General features: G+C 31.1%; 1 protein-coding gene across 5 annotated transcripts in view; it reads left to right on the top strand.

Moving 5' to 3' along the window:
* The window catches only part of LOC134693831 (uncharacterized), a 67,546-nt gene that overhangs the window by 31,511 nt on the left and 16,851 nt on the right, over positions 1-19,184 (top strand). Inside the window, exon 1 of one of the 5 annotated variants that reach the window (XM_063554759.1) lies at positions 5,743-5,852. The exons of 2 other annotated variants lie outside the window; for them this stretch is intronic. Coding sequence is in view for 1 of the 3 variants with exons in the window: in XM_063554756.1 (XP_063410826.1) it covers positions 17,010-17,030 (21 nt within the window). In the remaining 2 variants the exon portion in view is untranslated. Of the gene's footprint in view, positions 1-5,742; positions 5,853-5,901; positions 6,025-16,900; positions 17,031-19,184 lie in introns of those variants that run through there. 2 more of the 5 variants (XM_063554760.1, XM_063554756.1) reach the window with 2 other exon arrangements.

Raw genomic sequence — 19,184 nt, 5'->3', positions numbered from 1 at the left:
TTTGGAAACCATATTTATAAAACCTTTGTTACTGATGACAGACTTACCAACCATGGGAGGGCTGTAAAGCCGGTCAATGTTGTTAAACAATTCTATCATCATAATGACAGAGTAGGAGTCATACTTATTTTGTAATCATTCAATGTACAAAAATGTATACAATTCACTTGATGTTTTTTTGCTACTGAAATGTTCTATTAAATTTTGAGAACTTCTCTAATCTGTACACATTTAAACTTCCTCTTACTCCTACCAAAGTAATCCATCATTACATTAAAAATAAGATCTTTATTATTATAGTATCTTTAAAGAATCTTAAAATAACTTTAGATTTTTTATGTAAATTTTCAGTTATTTTAATTTTCTTTATGCATATCCATATAAAACTTGAATTTTTAAATTTTAATTTTAGATAAATGAGAGTTTTAAATGATAAAAGAGTTTTTCTCTTATATTGTCATTTATGGTATTAAGAAATTGGTCTTTCATAATTTCTGAGAAGTGTACAAATGATATGATAATCCAATATTCCAACCGTAAATTTAATATTTTTAATATTTCATTTAGTTGTTTGTTACGACAAATGCAGGTCTAAACAAATGTTTCTTCCTATTCTCCCAGTACTGGTATACATTTGAACATTTAAAAGTATGAATAATCATTGATAAAGAGGTCATTTCAGGGTACGTAAATATGAAAAGTTGTTAAATATTTAAAGCATCACCCAAGCAGTTCTATATTCAAGGTAATTGGTCATGAAACTGATCTAGTGATAATCTATGTGATAATTAAGATTATTGACTGTTTTATGGGTCAATAAAGGCTTTTAGTAGGAATTGATTATTTCCTTATACATAAACTAATGAGATTTGGTGACATTTTGTTTGATGGCTTTATGAAGGGGTTCAGGTATATTGATTAAATTTTTTACCTGGTTCTATCCAGGTGGGTAGTTAATCAAGGTAACTTCACGGTTACTAAAGCATGACATCGTATCAACATAAATCACCTTTATTTTATTAAATTTGGTTATTTGCTTTAAGCCCACCTAGGAAGGTAGATTTATTCTGGTACTTCGGGCCTGAAATTATATTTGTTGTTTCACAGTTAAAAAATAGGAATGTGAGATTATTGCTTAAATGGTTTCTCCTTTTGCCGTGTAAAATGTATGAATATTCATTTGGACCCGATTGGAAAAAAAGAACTGGTCCTAAAAAAAAAACAATTTCTGGTTTATAAATAATTTATAATTTGTTTATACATTTAATTTTGATTTTTTGAAATTATAATAAATAGTTCCAAATTGGCACCTGCTGTTCCTTAGCATGTACTTTTGATGTAGTGAAAGTCTAGGTAGGTGTAAATGATCTCTAGGTATGATCAGAGAAATCAAACATCATAAAATGTGATATAGTTGGCCTATGTTATTTAGAGTTTATGCTGATGTATAGATTTTGGTCCAGTATTGATCTTTTATTATCTTGGGTCTCATTTATCTTTTGTACACAATTTCACATTGATGATTTCAAGTATTTTAAAATTAAATTGTCAATGGTATCAGTGAATTCATGTGTTGTCAGATCAATATTACATATATAGTTTTCTCCATATTTTCTGACAAAATTTTGAAGTGTGAAAAAGGGTTTGTTATAACCTCAATCTTTCAGGCTAGGGAAAAATACTTTGTGTGACTTGCCTGCTTAATTAGGCTCTTCACCTTTTTGTGTTTTGTCAACGACACATGTTCAATCATGCTAACACTTTATGTTCAGAGAGCCTTCCATACTGTTTTTATGAAGACTTTTTTATTTTTTATTCAATCACATATTTCTTCACTTTTATTTTTTTGGGTTGTAACTTTTCGAAGTTAAACCTTAGAATTTCTAGAAATACAACTTAATGCTTAGGGCTTACAGAGCATTGAAACATTCAAGGCATTGCTAGAAAGGCATCTTTATGTCATAAGACTCAGATTTACAGAGGGCATTGCTTGGATTGTTATGTTATGACATATGGCTCAGCCTTGCACATAATACAGCATTGAAACTTTCAAGACATTGCTTGAGATGTTACTTTATGTCATTGAGCTCTGCCTTATTGTGCATTGAAACTTTCAAGACATTACTCAATCTGCAACTTTATGTCTCAAAGCTCAGCCTTAAAGATACTCCATGATCCATAATGGAAATTTCCATTTGTCAATGATGACAGTTGTTCCAACTCAGAGGCAATCATTTCTGATTACATTTGTAGTAAAATAGAAAAAAATAAAAAAAACTTTTATTTTAATATCAAACTGATTATCATTATTTTTTTCACAAATATCTATTTTTGAAATTTTTTCAAATCTGTTGGGAAAGATGTGTTTATTGTGGTAACAGAAAATTTCATAGAATTAGGAAGTTAAAATTGGAAGTTCTTCAATGTTTTAATTAATGGTACTTGTACATGGCATAATAATATTTGGGGAACCTTGACAGTGACCTCTAGATGTTTAGTAAACGATTTTTCATAATGACATTGCTAGCAAGCAGTCTCTTATAAACTTATTTTACTCCATATCTTCTACACATTTATAAATCCCACTAAGTCAATTAGTATACTGTAAACAAAGGCAAATCTTTGTCTGTAGAAGTGTATCTCCTTTTGCACTTAATTCCAAAGATTAAAAGAACTTAAGTCAATTGCACTGAATGGTTGGATGAGTTTCTATTTATATACTCCAGTCCTAAGCGATCAGCCGTGATCTGTGGAAACCTTTGTCTGTTATAATCCAGTTCATTAACTAGGTAGATAATATTACGCTAATTTACTGCACCTGTACTCACCTGTAACGACATATAGGTACTTTAAGGCATGTTACAGGAACAAAATGGTCCATATCATTTAACTTAACTAAGTTTTGTCTTATCAAATTTCAGAAGTGTTATATTTTTATGTGTATAACATGTAGTATTAAATTTAGCTTTGTTATAAAGTATTACTGATATTTTATTTCTTGTGATGTAGGAAAAATGACACCAATATTGTTTTCAGAAAATACTCTTCCTAAGAAAAATGATGTAGAAATTACTTTTTCATAGGAATAATGCCAATCAGGCCCGTAGCCAGAAATTTCCAAAGGGGGGTTCGTTGGACTCACAAACTCAACTTTAACAGTCACAATTTGAACAGAACATTGACTTTAACAGTGCTTATTTGTTTTCAAGGGTGGGGGGGGTGGGGGTCGTCCAAACCCCCCTGGCTACAGGTATGCCAATGTAGAGATGTGAATATCATCCAATCATACCAGAGGTCATTCAGAATATGGTTCTTACATGGGAATTACAATGCTTTATATTCTTTAGTTTCTCATTAAAAAAATGACAATTATACACCAAAGTTGTTTTTGAGAAAACATCCCTTTCCTTAAAAAAATGATTGTTTTATAAAAATAATGTCAATGTTATCAATACATAACAGTGGTCAATCAGAATAAGGTTCTTCTGTTGTATTTGGATGTCTGTATTGTATCAGAGTTGTCCCCCTTATACAGAAAATGTTTTGTAAGATATGCACTAATTAAATATCAGATTTAAAAGATTTCTTACTTTCTGTTGGCATAGAAACAGATTTCTTGCGTGTATTGTCATGAAAAAGGGGAAAACTACATTTGTGCTAAATTTAGATATTAAAGGTTGTATTCTGTTGTTAAAATGAATGTTGCATTATAAATTGATTAAAATTCAATAAGGTATTTAAGACTGCATTTTTCCCATGAATGATTTTCTGCATATTTGCGTTTGTAATATTTCTTTTGTGTGCAAATGAGGCAGTTTTTAAGTGTTGTGTGTCTAAAATCCTTGTTATTGAATTCTATCAGACTGACTGAGCCAAGAATTAGATTTTACAAAATCAATGCTGCTGAAGTATCCCATGAGATGACGTATTAGGTCAGGTGATGTCAGTGCGTATTTAGGTCAATGAAAGAGACGGATTGTTTTTGTAAGTGAAAGGGATATAAGTGTGATTACGATTGTTGGAGACTTTATGGATTAATATAACTTGTTGAAGAACTAATTTCGAATATATATCAAACGTTGGCATTGCATTTATTGCTAAAATTAGATGGTAACACTTTCATAAACTCTCAGAGTTTTCAGCTTCTGTTCGACCCGTGTGGTCAACATGGCGTCCAATTCGGACAGTGACAATAATGGGTTTGCTCAGCACGGCTCAGCCGGTATAACCCGAAAATCTAGTTCATCTGAGCTCAGCTCGTCTAAAGAACAAATAGTTATGATTGAAACTGACACTGGGAACTTTTTAGTGCCAGGAATGATTGAAAACGTTCTCGTTGACGAAGAGGGCGGAGTTTATAATGATAGACATATGATTCAACATAGCTCAAGTGCAAAGAGCGTGAAATCTCGCATCTCGCGAGACGTAAACATGGAGAACACTTCTCGTTCATCACGAGATGAAAACAATGATACTTCCGGTCAACCGGACCTCTATCAAATGATGATACAAACACAAATTATGATGCAAGAAACTATGAAAAACAGAGAAGTAGTTGATAACACTGATCATAGTGAATCAGGAGATGAATCCGAACATGAAGATGTTGGCATGGCGTTAGGAAAATTATGTGATGATGCAGACAAGGTGCAGCCAGATGCATGTACTACGGACATGCCGGTAGATGATGAGGACGATTTCATGCAATCTCTCGGAGATTTCTTGTCATCGGAAGACAAACTAGGGCCGAAAGTTTCAAATTCCTTGGCAGGTATTGTCAACACTGGTATGAAACAGAAAGTTTCAGAGGACAAAATTAAGTCAATGCTTAAAAAGTATTTGAGGCCAGAAAACTGTGAGGCATTGACACCAGTACATGTCAATTTGCCAATATGGAAAACCTTAAATAGGCAGACAAAAAATGTAGATATTATGATACAGAAAAATCAGGGCATCTTATGCAAAGGAATGGTCCCACAACTAACATTGATGGATAAGCTCCTTAATGCAAGTAAGGCAAACAAAGGCATCGAGCCAACTGAAGTTGGAGAGTTACTAAGTCTGGTAAAGGATTCATTTGTGTTTAGTCAAATGGCGTATTCTGATTTAAATGTTAAACGCAGACAATTAATTAAAACCAATTTGAGGCCGTGTTATAGATCACTCTGCCCCGATAATGCACCAATATCTGATAAACTATTCGGTGATAGTCTTGTTGACAAAGTCAAAGAAGTTGATATAGCCAATAGAATGGGTAGAAAACTAGGGAAGGTGAAGTCCTTCCTACCAGCAACCTCAACAGATAATAAGGATCATAGAATAAACACTGTGTTGCCAATTCATGTGTTTCTCTAAAATCTCATGGGATACTTCAGCAGCATTGATTTTGTAAAATTGGAAAATTAAATGAGTGTTGGAACAATACGAAATTTGATTATAATTTTACAAAATCAATTCTGCTGCTGAGGTATCACATGCCCACCCAAGACCCACCCAGATTACTTGTCTTAACACATTCATCGGCATCTTTCAAACCTGACATCACCTGACCTAATACGTCATCTCATGTGATACCTCAGCAGCAGAATTGATTTTGTAAAATTATAATCAAATTTCGTATTGTTCCAACACTCATTTAATTTTCCAATTATCAACAGAGAAATTTCCACCTCAGAGAATTTTCCGATTGGTTGGTTACATGAGGTTTAATCTATAATGAGAGCTATGGGTTTTGGCATTCAGTCAAGTGTAACACTCTTAATGTAGAAAATTCTGCAACTGAAAACAGACGAAATAAACAAGCAGAGAAAAACATATAAATATATTGACGGACATATATAATCTACCTACAGGTAAATAGAAAATTTTATCTCTCTCACACACACTGTTATCAGACAATTTATTAGACTGCTTGATGTGTATTTCAGGCGGAACTTAAATACACAGTCTATTAAATGTTGATTTTGTGAAGTTTTGTTTTAGTTAGTGCAGTAGGAATCATACTTTGTTTTATCCAGATTTCAGGTTTGTTATGATACTAATCATTGAAGCATGTCTTGTCACACGTCATTTGTTTTTGGCACTATTTGAGGTGAGACTATCTGTCATCCATATCTGTTTAATCATGTTAATCTTAAGATCTATTTTATACCGTTTTTATCATTAGTTTGACACTAGACTGACATAAAATTACTGTTAAATAATCCAAAGATTTTCTAGTTTAAAGTATGATTACTTATAACAAGATTTGTTAATAATTTTAGTGTTAAAATTACATGGGTAGAAAATCTTTGTTTTAAAAGATACATTGCACTAAAGTGTTCAACTGCATTTAGTGGAAAAGAATTGATATGGTGTTTTATAATTCATTTAAAATGGTCAATTATTTTTTTTAATTATCATGATTATTCATTATCTATTTTAAATTATCCTCAAGTTTGAGATACAAAGAATGCACATTTTTTTTCTTTTTCTTTTTTGGGGGTTGGGTGGGGTAGGGGGACATAAAGTAAATATTTATGTTTCTATGCAGAAGATTAGAATAGAAAATGGTACAAAAGACCATATCCATTTAATGTTTATGTTTATTATTTATAGAATTATGGAACTTACCTTGTGTTTAAATACCAGTGATGAATATTTGTTTGTCCAGTCAAGTGACCTTTTGATACAAGAGGTCATTGTTCTCTTTGGAAAATAAAAAAAAAATAGGTATGATTTACGAATAACAGGAGATGTTGGTAATACGTCAATGTGACAGTAATCCAACAAAAATTAATCTAAAGACAGTTGTCTATACTATAGGTCAAGGTCTAAACTGCAATAGACAGTTGTCTATACTATATGTCAAGGTCTAAGCTGCAATAAACAGTTTTCTATACTATAGGTCAAGGTCTAAACTGCAATAGACAGTTGTCTATACTATATGTCAAGGTCTAAACTGCAATAAACAGGTGTTTATACTATATGTCAAGGCTTAAACTGCAACAGACAGTTGTCTATACTATAAGGCCTAAACTGCAATAGACAGTTGTCTATACTACTGTAAATTCAGAAATTATTGCGTGCATTTATTATTGCGATTTTGTCATTTTACACTAGAATGCAATTTTAATTTTTACGATTTTGAGAAAAGTCATGCTAAATTTAGTTAAAATATTACAAAATGCTAGTTTTAATTATTGCGTTTACAACTCAGTCGCATTATTCGCAATAATAAAAACCTCGCAATAATTTCTGAATTTACAGTATATGTCAAGGCTTAAACTGCAATAGACAGTTGTCTATACTATAGGTCAAGGCCTAAGCTGCAATAGACAGTTGTCTATACTATATGTCAAGGCTTAAACTGCAATAGACAGTTGTCTATACTACATGTCAAGGTCTAAGCTGCAATAAACAGTTGTCTATACTATAGGTCAAGGTCTAAACTGCAATAGACAGTTGTCTATACTATAGGTCAAGGTCTAAACTGCAATAGACAGTTCTCTATGCTATAGGTCAAGGTCTAAACTGCAATAGACAGTTGTTTATACTATAGGTCAAGGTCTAAACTGCAATAGACAGTTGTCTATACTATAGGTCAAGGTCTAAACTGCAATAGACAGTTGTCAATACTACATGTCAAGGCCTAAGCTGCAATAAACAGTTGTCTATACTATATGTCAAGGCTTAAACTGCAATAGACAGTTGTCTATACTATAGGTCAAGGCTTAAACTGCAATAGACAGTTGTCTATACTATATTTCAAGGTCTAAGCTGCAATAGACAGTTGTCTATACTATATGTCAAGTCCTAAACTGCAATAGACAGTTGTCTATACTACATGTCAAGTCCTAAACTGCAATAGACAGTTGTCTATACTATATGTCAAGGTCTAAACTGCAATAGACAGTTGTCAATACTACATGTCAAGGCCTAAGCTGCAATAAACAGTTGTCTATACTATATGTCAAGGTCTAAACTGCAATAGACAGTTGTCCATACTACATGTCAAGTCCTAAACTGCAATAGACAGTTGTCTATACTATATGTCAAGGTCTAAACTGCAATAAACAGTTGTCTATACTACATGTCAAGGTCTAAACTGCAATAGACTGTTGTATATACTATATGTCAAGGTCTAAACTGCAATAGACAGTTGTCTATACTATATGTCAAGGTCTAAACTGCAATAAACAGTTGTCTATACTACATGTCAAGGCCTAAACTGCAATAGACAGTTGTCTATACTATAGGTCAAGGTCTAAACTGCAATAGACAGTTGTCTATACTACATGTCAAGGTCTAAACTGCAATAGACAGTTGTCTATACTATATGTCAAGTCCTAAACTGCAATAGACAGTTGTCTATACTATATATCAAGGCCTAAGCTGCTATAAACAGTTGTCTATACTATATGTCAAGGTCTAAACTGCAATAGACAGTTGTCTATACTATATGTCAAGGCCTAAGCTGCAATAAACAGTTGTCTATATTATATGCCAAGGCTTAAACTGCAATAGACAGTTGTCTATACTATATGTCAAGGCCTAAGCTGCAATAAACAGTTGTCTATACTATATGTCAAGGCTTAAACTGCAATAGACAGTTGTCTATACTACATGTCAAGGCCTAAGCTGCAATAAACAGTTGTCTATACTATATGTCAAGGTCTAAACTGCAATAGACAGTTGTATATACTACATGTCAAGGCTTAAACTGCAATAGACAGTTGTCTATACTATATGGCAAGGTCTAAACTGCAATAGACAGTTGTCTTTACTATATGTCAAGGCTTAAACTGCAATAGACAGTTGTATATACTATAGGTCAAGGTCTAAACTGCAATAGACAGTTGTCTATACTACATGCCAAGGCCTAAACTGCAATAAACAGGTGTTTATACTATTCTTTTCTCTAAGACCATGGGAAGTTTCATATTTGTGTCTCAGGTACCTTTATGCTTTAAATCTTCAACATAAAACTCAGTTAGGGTGTTGTCTTCAGGGATGATTTTTCACCTACTGGTTTTTGTAGATTAATTATTTGAAATAGGTAGTCAATACTCTTTACTTACACAATGTCATTGCTGAGGGATAAAAAGCATCAGTCAACAAATATTTATAAGTCATCTAGACACCAGTAATAGTTTGTATTCACTGTTCTAAATTAAAAAAAAAAACACAAAAAAAACTAACTTAAATTTTATCAGTTTCCTATCAAATGCTTGTAGATTATGGGTTATTATGCCATGAATGAAAGAGGATAATAGTAAATGTAAACACATCCTATTTAGTCCTATTATCACTTAATACCTACAGTTGAGTGACGTCTGTAATCAAAGTCATCACTTATCCTGGAAATACTCATTTTGTTCTTAGATTCATATGATGAAAGTACAAAAAAAATCTGGTTTTATAAGCATTCTTTATAAGTCAAGTTCTATATTTAGTTGGCAAATACTTGTACATGTATCTTGTAAAATGCAGACAATATTTTTATAGTGAAAAATTTTGGCAAATTTTCTACATGAACAGCAATCCTCTAAATTGGAATCCAGCATCAATTGAAAATAATATTACATAACCATTCATTGTTTCAGATGTTAAGGGGTTGTGGAAACTGTAAGGCACAATTTATTTTTTCAATTTAACTAAAATGAAAATGTTTCAAGTCATTGGTTGGAATTATGAAATATCCATTTAAGTCATTTGTTAAAATAACAAAATGTTGAATAAAGTCTTTGGTTGGAATTATAAAATGTTGGGAAAAGTCATTGGTTGAAATTATAAAATGTTGAGTTCAGTCATTGGTTGAAATTATAAAAGGTTTTAGATCGCTGTTAACATATTACAGGGTTTTGGTGTTTTGATTCTGAATACAGATAACTTTATCTACCTTTCTGTTGTTAGATGACAATTTTTTTTCCTGGAATTATTTTATTTTCAATCTGAGAATTCAGAACCACATTAAAAACAGAGAGAGCAAAAAAGTATCTTAATCTGGTTGTCTGGTCATTTTTTTTTTAAAGGTAAAATACTTTTTAAAGATTTTTTCTATTTTAATTGTAGAATTTAACTTGTCTAGCTTAAACGCTTTTTTCCACTAATTGGAGTTCATTTGTCAATCATTCATGAACTTTTAAGAAAACTTTGTGGGGAAACTACTTTGCCAGTTTTGACTAAATGTTCTGATTCTCACTTAGATGTCTCTTTTTGTTTGAACTTAGGTAGTGAAGCATTATTATCTATAGGTAAAAGTAGATGGGACGTAAATGTCAATGAGATAGAACTGAACAACACATTTAGTACATCAAAATACATCTTTCTTTGCAACTTTATTTTGATGATGTGTATAATCAGTTTTGGGAAACAAACCAAAAAATAATAATCTCCCTTTGAAACAAGTTAATTAAGTCCAATCAAAATTTATCTGAAATTTTGAGAATTCTGAAATATTCAATGACACCCTGCAAATGTTGATAACATTTCCAGTAATATTAATTAATGGTTGATTGATTACTGATTATTGGTTGGTTTCAAAATAATAAAAAATAGACATGTGATCAAGTGAAATAAATTTTGTTATTAGGCTTTTGGAATGAGACATTGACTTTTATATACAAAATTTAGTCCTGGTATCTATGATGAGTTTATTTACATACCATATAGGCCAAATGTAGAAATTTCAGTAGAATTAGCAGATTAATTTTGACTTCAACCATTTAGGCCTAGGTAGCATAGAACGCTCCCCTTCTATATCAAAAATTATATATCTGTTACATGTATTTGTTATAACAAACATTCACAGTCACAAGAACTGTTTTGCCTGTTTTCATTAAATTTGATTAACATTTAATATATATATAGTGATGGCATTAAAAGAACGCTGATACATATATTTCAAAAATAGAAGTGTTTTGTATCTTGACTTTGTTTTTAACATTTATTCAATGTGATAATAGCTATTAAATGCTTATTTAAAATTTTTAGCTAAAAATATGGACCTTATTACAACTACTCCTTAATAAAGTGTTATTTGACTTTCTAGCTGTGAGACTGTTACGCAACTGTTGCTGTTTGAATGCTACTCCAAATTATTATGACGTCTTGCAAGGCTATTTTATTTTTATTTGGTTTGGACTAATTAACTGCTAGTCCCCCAGGGTATCATCAGTTTATTGTCAACATACCTTCCTAAAACTCTCAGATGATTGATTAATTTTGAAATTATTAAAAAACTCAGGTTCCAACTCCCTCATGGTCAAGAGACCTTTTGTGGACATTCTATTTTTGTCATAGCTCCTCAAGTATTTATACATCCGTATGTAAACTTTTGGAATAATTTTCTTTAACCAGTCAAGTCAGAAAATTGAAACATAACTTGACTTTATTATACAAACTTAGATGGAGATTTCCCTTTTTCTATTTTGACAATATTTAAACAGTTTTAACACCAACAAATGTATGCCATTAATTTAAAGTTATTTTTTTTTAGATAAAAGAGTGAAACGCTCTGATAAAAAGAGGGATCACTTAGTACATTAATGATGGATTCATCTTAGATATAATATAAGAAAGAAAAAGAAAATAATGTTTGCAAATATCTGGCCTCTATGGAAATTTCTGTTCATCAACCAATCATATAGAGTGGGGTGCTCATTTTCGCCATATCTTTCCATGTTTTTTTCAGTTTATGTTCAAGTCTTTATGTTTTTGAAGTATACTGATATTTCTATATGAAGATAACTTCAAATGCAAAATATTCTTAGCTTGAAGACGTGTTTTTTTTTGGGGTAAAATCATCTGAAATGTTGGATTAAAGGGTGTTTAAAATTTCCTATTTTTTTGTCAACAGGGGACACATATTCGCCGTTTTTACATATCTATTTAAAACCAAATAACTGCAGCTTTAATCAATATTTATCATATAAATTTCATTATAGACGAATAGCAGATATTTGAAAGGTGTAACAAACTGAAATTTAGGGCAATCAGACAAAGAATTACTAAGGAATGCTTCTTTGAAATCGTTTTTGTCATTCAGGAAATTGGCTGAAAATCGTTGTCCATTTTTCAGTCCTTTGCTGTAAGAGCCGAAATATAGTCTCATTTTCAAAATTTATCATATTTCTTATAAAAATATAATTTAACAGCATATCTCTTCCATTTCAACCATCCTTTGAACTTTTTACACCTCAAAATCATAAAACGGCGAAATTGTGTCCACGGCGAATATGAGCGCCTCACTCTATGTATCATTTGAGATGACCACTTTTATACATTTGAATAAAAACAAAAAACTACCATTTCTTTAAAAGTGTTCTTTTGTATCTCATGGGCTCCTTGTTGTTTTTGCACATGGCTGCATTAAGTATCAGAACCCATATGAGTGTTCATAAAGGTTACGAAACATACTTGTTTGCTTGTTTGCTTGTTTAGAAATCTGTTTGCCATGTTTATTTTTAAACTATACACAGCAGGATATATATATATCCCCTCCCCTGACTTTTATTTTTAGATGTGTTTACATAAATGATTAAAAACCAATCTTTGTTCTTTTTATATTGAAACATTTAATCAAAATAAATATGCTTTTCTTAGTATGACATTTCGTGGTGTTAATTTGTAAAATCAAATACCTTTGTTTTGGTTCATTCAATGATGTAAATACATCATCGCAATATTACACCTGCGCCTGCTTGACCATTGCATGAAGTACGTAATATCATATATCTTCTGACGTATTCAGGTGTTTTACCTCCTTGCCTTCCAAGTCTCTAAGACATACTAAATGCTTTAAACTCGCCATGTGTACATAACAATGAATACCGGGTATGCATCTTTTGAAATTACCAAAACAAATATCATAGTGAGAGTTCCATCAATGAGGTCACTATCACACCTCTGCCTGTTGACCATTGCATGAGCTAAGACCAATGTGGATAGAATATAATCATCTTAGAATGATTAAATACTGTAGGTATAATTACATTCTACTTAGTATATAAGTCATTAGCAAAATCATCTCATTTCTAATACTTTTGTACATCGGGATAGTTGATATACTATTGTACATCGGGATCTCTAATATTCTTTTGTAAACCTGGATAGTTGATATACCTTTGTGCACCTGGATAGTTTGTGCATTGGGTAAATTGATATACTTTTGTTCATTTGGATTGCTAATATACTTTTGTACATCTGGACATTTAATTAATTTTGTACACCTGGATAGTTGATATACTTTTGTACATCTGAACAGTTGATATACTTTGAACACCTGGATAGTTGTTATACTTTTGTACATCTGGATAACTGATATACTTTTTGTGCATTTGGACAGTTGATATACTATTGTACATTTGGACAGTTGATATACTATTGTACATTTGGACAGTTGATATACTATTGTACATTTGGACAGTTGATATACTATTGTACATTTGGACAGTTGGTGTTCTTATTTACATTTGTACAGTTTAATTATGAAATGAGACCTGCTCAAATAATTGAACATCTTCAGCCTGAAGCATAAAGAAAAGCAACAAATATGGTGAGTTTACTACAGAATATTAGACTTGTTTTTTTAGGGATGTGATAATTTACTTATTTTTTCAGTCAATTATTTAGACTTGGATTGGTGTGGTGTATATTTTTTGTCAGTCCATATCACAGTCATTTTATGTTATCTAATTGATACAATGTCTGACTAACTAACTAAGAGTTATCTTCCTGGATTTTTTTTAAGGGAGGGCACGGGTGGGTTGGGATATAACTTAAATGTTATCTATTTGAAACAATAGCTCACTTGCTAGTTTAACTTTAGAGTTATATGTCAGGATTTTTTACTATTTATCTCATGTTTTATGATTGCACCAAAAACTAATGCCATATTTACAAATGTCCCTAAGTTTATGAAAAGTTTTTAACATATAAATTGTATAGGTATTCAATATTAATGGTAGACTTTAAAAAAAAATAAAAACCCTCCTTGGCTAAATTATTAACATTCAAGAAAAATTGTTTGCATCTCATGGACACCTTGTTTTTGTGAATGGATCTATGAAGTATCAAAGCCAATCTGAGTAATCTGTGAAGGATTGGTTACCAAGGTTACCAAACATACCTGTTTTGTTTGCACAAACCCTATTTGACATTTTAAAACAATGAACTGCAGGATATTATCATGCCCCTCTGTGAATGCTATTTTAGGCTGCTTTGACATTCTAAAATTAAACATTTAGTCACTATAAATAAGGTATTCAAGATGACATTTCATTGTGTTAATTTGAAAAATCATATGCCTTTGGAGTTCATTCGATGATGTAAACACATCACCCGCAATATCACACCTCATTGCATGAGCTAAGACCAATGTAGATAGCGTATAACCACCTTAGAATATAAATACTGTAGACCATCAGCAAAATCATTTCATTTCTAATACTTCTGTACACATGGACAGTTGATATATATATCACTGTGCATCTGATCAGCTGCTATACCCTCATCTGGATAGCAAATATACTTTTGTACATTTGGGAAGTTTTTATTATGAAAGTGGAACCTTCTTATATAACTAAACATCCTCTACCTGCTGCATAAAGATAACCTTTTGACCTCAAGTGACAATGGTGGTGAGTGTTTTGAATTTTAGAGTTGATTTTTTTCAGAGATGGAAAATGAAAAATGTGTACAGCTGATATATGTTTGTACATCTGGATATACTTTACTTTTGTACATCTGGATAGCTGATATACCTTTGTATGTCTTGATAGCTGATACACTTTTGTACATCTTGATAGATGATTTACTCTTGTATGTCTGGACAACTTATGTATACATTTGAACATCTGGATAGTTGGTATATATTTGTACATCTGGATAGTTGGTATACATGTGTACATCTAGATAGTTGGTATATATTTGTTCAACTGGATAGTTGGTATACATTTGTACATCTTGATAATTGGTATATATTTATACATCTGGATAGTTAGTATATATTTGTACATTGGATAGTTGGTATACATTTGTACAACTGGATAGTTGGTATACGTTTGTACATCTGGATAGTTGGTATATATTTGTACATCTGGATATTAGGTTTATATTTGTACATCTGGATAGTTGGTATACATTTGTACATCTGGATAGTTGGTATACATTTGTACATCTGGATAGTTGGTATACATCTGTACATCTGGATAGTTGGTATACATTTGTACAACTGGATAGTTGGTTTGTATTTGTACATCTGGATAGTTGGTTTATATTTGTACATCTGGATAGTTGGTTTATATTTGTATACCTTTTTTGTACATGTAACTGGATAATTGATATACTTTTGTATGCTGTACATGTATCGCAATAAATAATATTCTTTTGTACATCTGGATAACTTATATACATTTATCCATCTAGACAGTTTTTATTCTTAAATTAAGACCTGTTGATATAACTGAACATCCTCTGCCTGCAGCATAAAACTGTTGACCTCAAGTGACAAGGATCATGAGTGTGTAGCATGTAGGATGTCTTTCAGAGATGCACACAATTACACTTTTTATCCACTCAACCATTAAGACTGGGAGGGGTTATAACTTTCATCAGTCCATGTCTCAGTAATAGCATGTTAACTTAACTATCGGATACCATAAAAGCATATAGTCAAACTATAGAAATATCTGTCAGGAACTATGACAATTCTGCTTTCATGAAAATATACGTTAAAAAAAAGTTTGATGACACAGTTTAATGCATTAACTTGAAACCATTTCATGGTAGTAATAGATTTGTAGGAATAATCCTAATTTCTAGGTTTCATGTTATACCATCCATATCTGAAAATGTATTTTACTGTAAATTCAGAAATTAAAAACATTGCAATCAATTCTGAATCTCTATTAAACATGGCAATTTACATAAATTTTAAGTTGCTATTTTATGTGGACAAATGTGAACATTTTTACTTAAGTATTTCTACAGAATCGGTACATTACAACTTATGAATTGGCAGATTAATTAATATCCATATTAGGTATATTTTTTTTATAATTTAAATTAATTGAGCAAATTTTTCAATTTAGCTTGTGTGTAATTTGAGCGTAATTACACAGTATAATGTTTCCCTGTAACATGTGATCAGACGGCCATTATCTTGCCTTATCTTTACAGTTTATTGATTCCTCAGTCACGGCTTACGTTCTACTTCATTAGATCCTATAGACCTCCTTTGTTTCGTTATAGCTACCGAGACATGTTGAGCGAACGTGACATTTGATAACAGCTTGCTTCGATATATTTACCGATTTTTTTTTCACAATGATTTGTTGAAGTTTGGGGAATGTATATAATTATTGTATTTTGATTAAACAGAACTATAACAATAGAAAGTTTATATAATGCAGTAAAATATTTTTTTTATGAATAAATGTACTGCCAAAAAAAAACCTATCATAAATGCAATAAAAATACTTGAACAAAAACTGTTTGCAATTATTTAAATAATCTAACATTGGATTTTTAAAATGATTTGCTTGATAAGACCTGTTTTGATACAAATTAACTTAAATATCAAGCTTATATGTCCATTCTTTTCTTTGCGATGTGTGTGGAAATAAAGAGGAAAAGTGATACAATTTTTCTTTTTATCAGAAATATTATCTACAGGGGGATGGTAATGTTATGGTTGAATTAAATCAACAAAGGAACTGTAAACACTAAAGTAAATAAACAGTAAGAGGTTTTATTAACTGAAGAGCATGTTGTCAAAGCTTATAAACAGATTACAGTAAGACTCCTGATTGTAAAATTGATTCTATTTGTCATATAGATTGGTGTTAAAGACTGCCTATTGTCAGACAAGCTAATTATCAAGTTCCATCTTAGGTAATCCCTGATAAATCACCTGTAATTTGTCACATCTGATTGACTCTGCAGGTGGGTCAGGTGTGTCAGGTTTTATCAGCAGTTGTATAATTGTCTCCCCTGGTTGATCACACTGATGTCAAATTTATTATCATATGGCATTTGTTGATTCAATGGTAAGGTGTATTTTTTTCTGTTTTAATTAAGAATTTATTTTTTTAGACTCACATGTTGTATGATGATCTCATTAGATATTTCATATTCAGTAATTTGCATAGTGAAATTAAAATTTAATTGGGTACACCAACAAAACTGCAACAATAATCTCATAATTTAAATGAATATTGATAAATTTTCAAATTAATTATAGGTTTTTAAATAGTTCTACATTCTTTAAGAAGATACTTCAATTACTTGCTCTATTTTGATATAAGTGTATCATAATTATTATAAAATTTTGTATTTTTGCATTAAAAAAGAAGTAACAGAGGACTAAGTTCCACAACTTATACTACAATGTTTCTGAGACTACTGTGTTATAGCAGAGACATGTATATATGTCTCTGGTTATAGTAGTCTCAGATTTTTTGAATGAAATTTTAAAGATGAATAAATGTTTTATTTTCAGAAGGATTTTTTGTATGTATCAAAAAGAACAAAATTTAAACTTAAATTTAAGTTAATGCTTAATACCAAATTATGGAAATCTTCATGTTCAACTGATAACTTTACACCCCTCTGACATCATGGCAATCCCTTCTGATTTCAGGGATGTGCATCATAGATGTTTGAATTTGAAATGAATTTTTCAGTTAAACATTTATAAATATTACAGATATAAGGCAAGTTAGAGAGAGATGGGGTGATTGCACTTTATATGAACAACCTCAAAGACAGTTCAATGATTGTCTAGTTTATATAATGACCATATTTATTCTGGTTATCAAGCAAGGTCTTCTCTTTTAACTAAATAATTATAAATCAATAAAAGGGGATTGGAGGCAACTGTAACTGACAATGAGACAGCAATCCAACAATAAGCCTAAGTTTACTTTTTTCTGCAACATTACATACATACATTGTATATATGAATATTTTTTCATTTGATGCAGCAAGAAAAAAATAACTAGGTTCTTTTGACTCCTTGATACTTTTTAATCAAAGGAAATACAAGTGTTATAATGTTCATTGTATGTTTTCAGTTTAAGGGGTGTATGCAGTATCGCCAGTCACCCATAAATTGCAACCATTAAATGCACATAATTTCTAATTTGCATTTAATTTTAAAGCTATTTTACGCTCATGATATTAAGGATTATTCCAACCATGAAGGTCTCATATCACCTTGATAAATGTGTTTTTTTTATTTAGGTTTTTGCCATTGAATTTTTATAATGAAATTTTATATTAAACCTTTAATACTTTTAAATCTAGATAAAGATTTTATTATGTGAAGTCAAAAAAAGAATAAACTGCCACAATTATAGAATAAAAAGCTTAAAATTCAACCTCAAATTGAACACAAAAAACACATTAATATCTGAGTGATAAAAATGAAGGATGTGCCTTAATGAAAACATTTTTTAAGTGACAGGATCGATTAACAAGGAAAGGGGATAATTGTCCCAAAACAAAATGTTCCGCTATAATGCATTTGACTAAAGATCTCTTCAACCGCTTCATAGAACATAGCGGGTCTTTTATTTACCAATTCAATACCTGGTACCATGTACTGTAGGGGTATTTAATACCGTGGTATTTAACTCAAATAATGGATTTTGCATGCAATATTAAGAATCGTCAAAGCGTGACTTTTTCTAATAAGGCAGGAAATAACTTCATTTAACAAACAAACACTAACTATTTACATTTTTGTTGGAGTAATACTGTGAGGCAATTTGTCAGGGTTTAGGTTATAATACTAATGGATTCAATCGAAGTAGGGAGTTTCATCGCATGCTGACCTATCTATGGTAAAAGGTAAAAGCCTTTACATGCTTGCTTTCATTTTACTAGTGCTGCTGCGAAAGTGTCAACAGTAATTCCTTTGTCAGGTTATATAAAAAAAACTTGGAATTTTGTAAGAATTCTTTTGAATTGAAGTTATATAATAATATAGAAAAAATCAAGTTTCATGTATCTTATATTAAGTTTAACAATGATAACACTTCTATATAGCTATAAATTGCATTAGAATAAATGGTAAAATTGAGTTACCGGTAAATTAAAAGTGAAAGAAGGGATGTATGTGGAATTTCACATATTTTTTTTATTCCATTTGCATATATCGGGTTTTACTTTTAGTTGGGATTTATACAACAGCCCTGCTA

The sequence above is a fragment of the Mytilus trossulus genome, chromosome 12 (genome assembly GCF_036588685.1).
Source record: "Mytilus trossulus isolate FHL-02 chromosome 12, PNRI_Mtr1.1.1.hap1, whole genome shotgun sequence".
In the NCBI taxonomy this organism is placed as follows: Eukaryota; Metazoa; Mollusca; class Bivalvia; order Mytilida; family Mytilidae; genus Mytilus; species Mytilus trossulus.
This window is presented reverse-complemented; position numbering and strand designations above follow the sequence as displayed.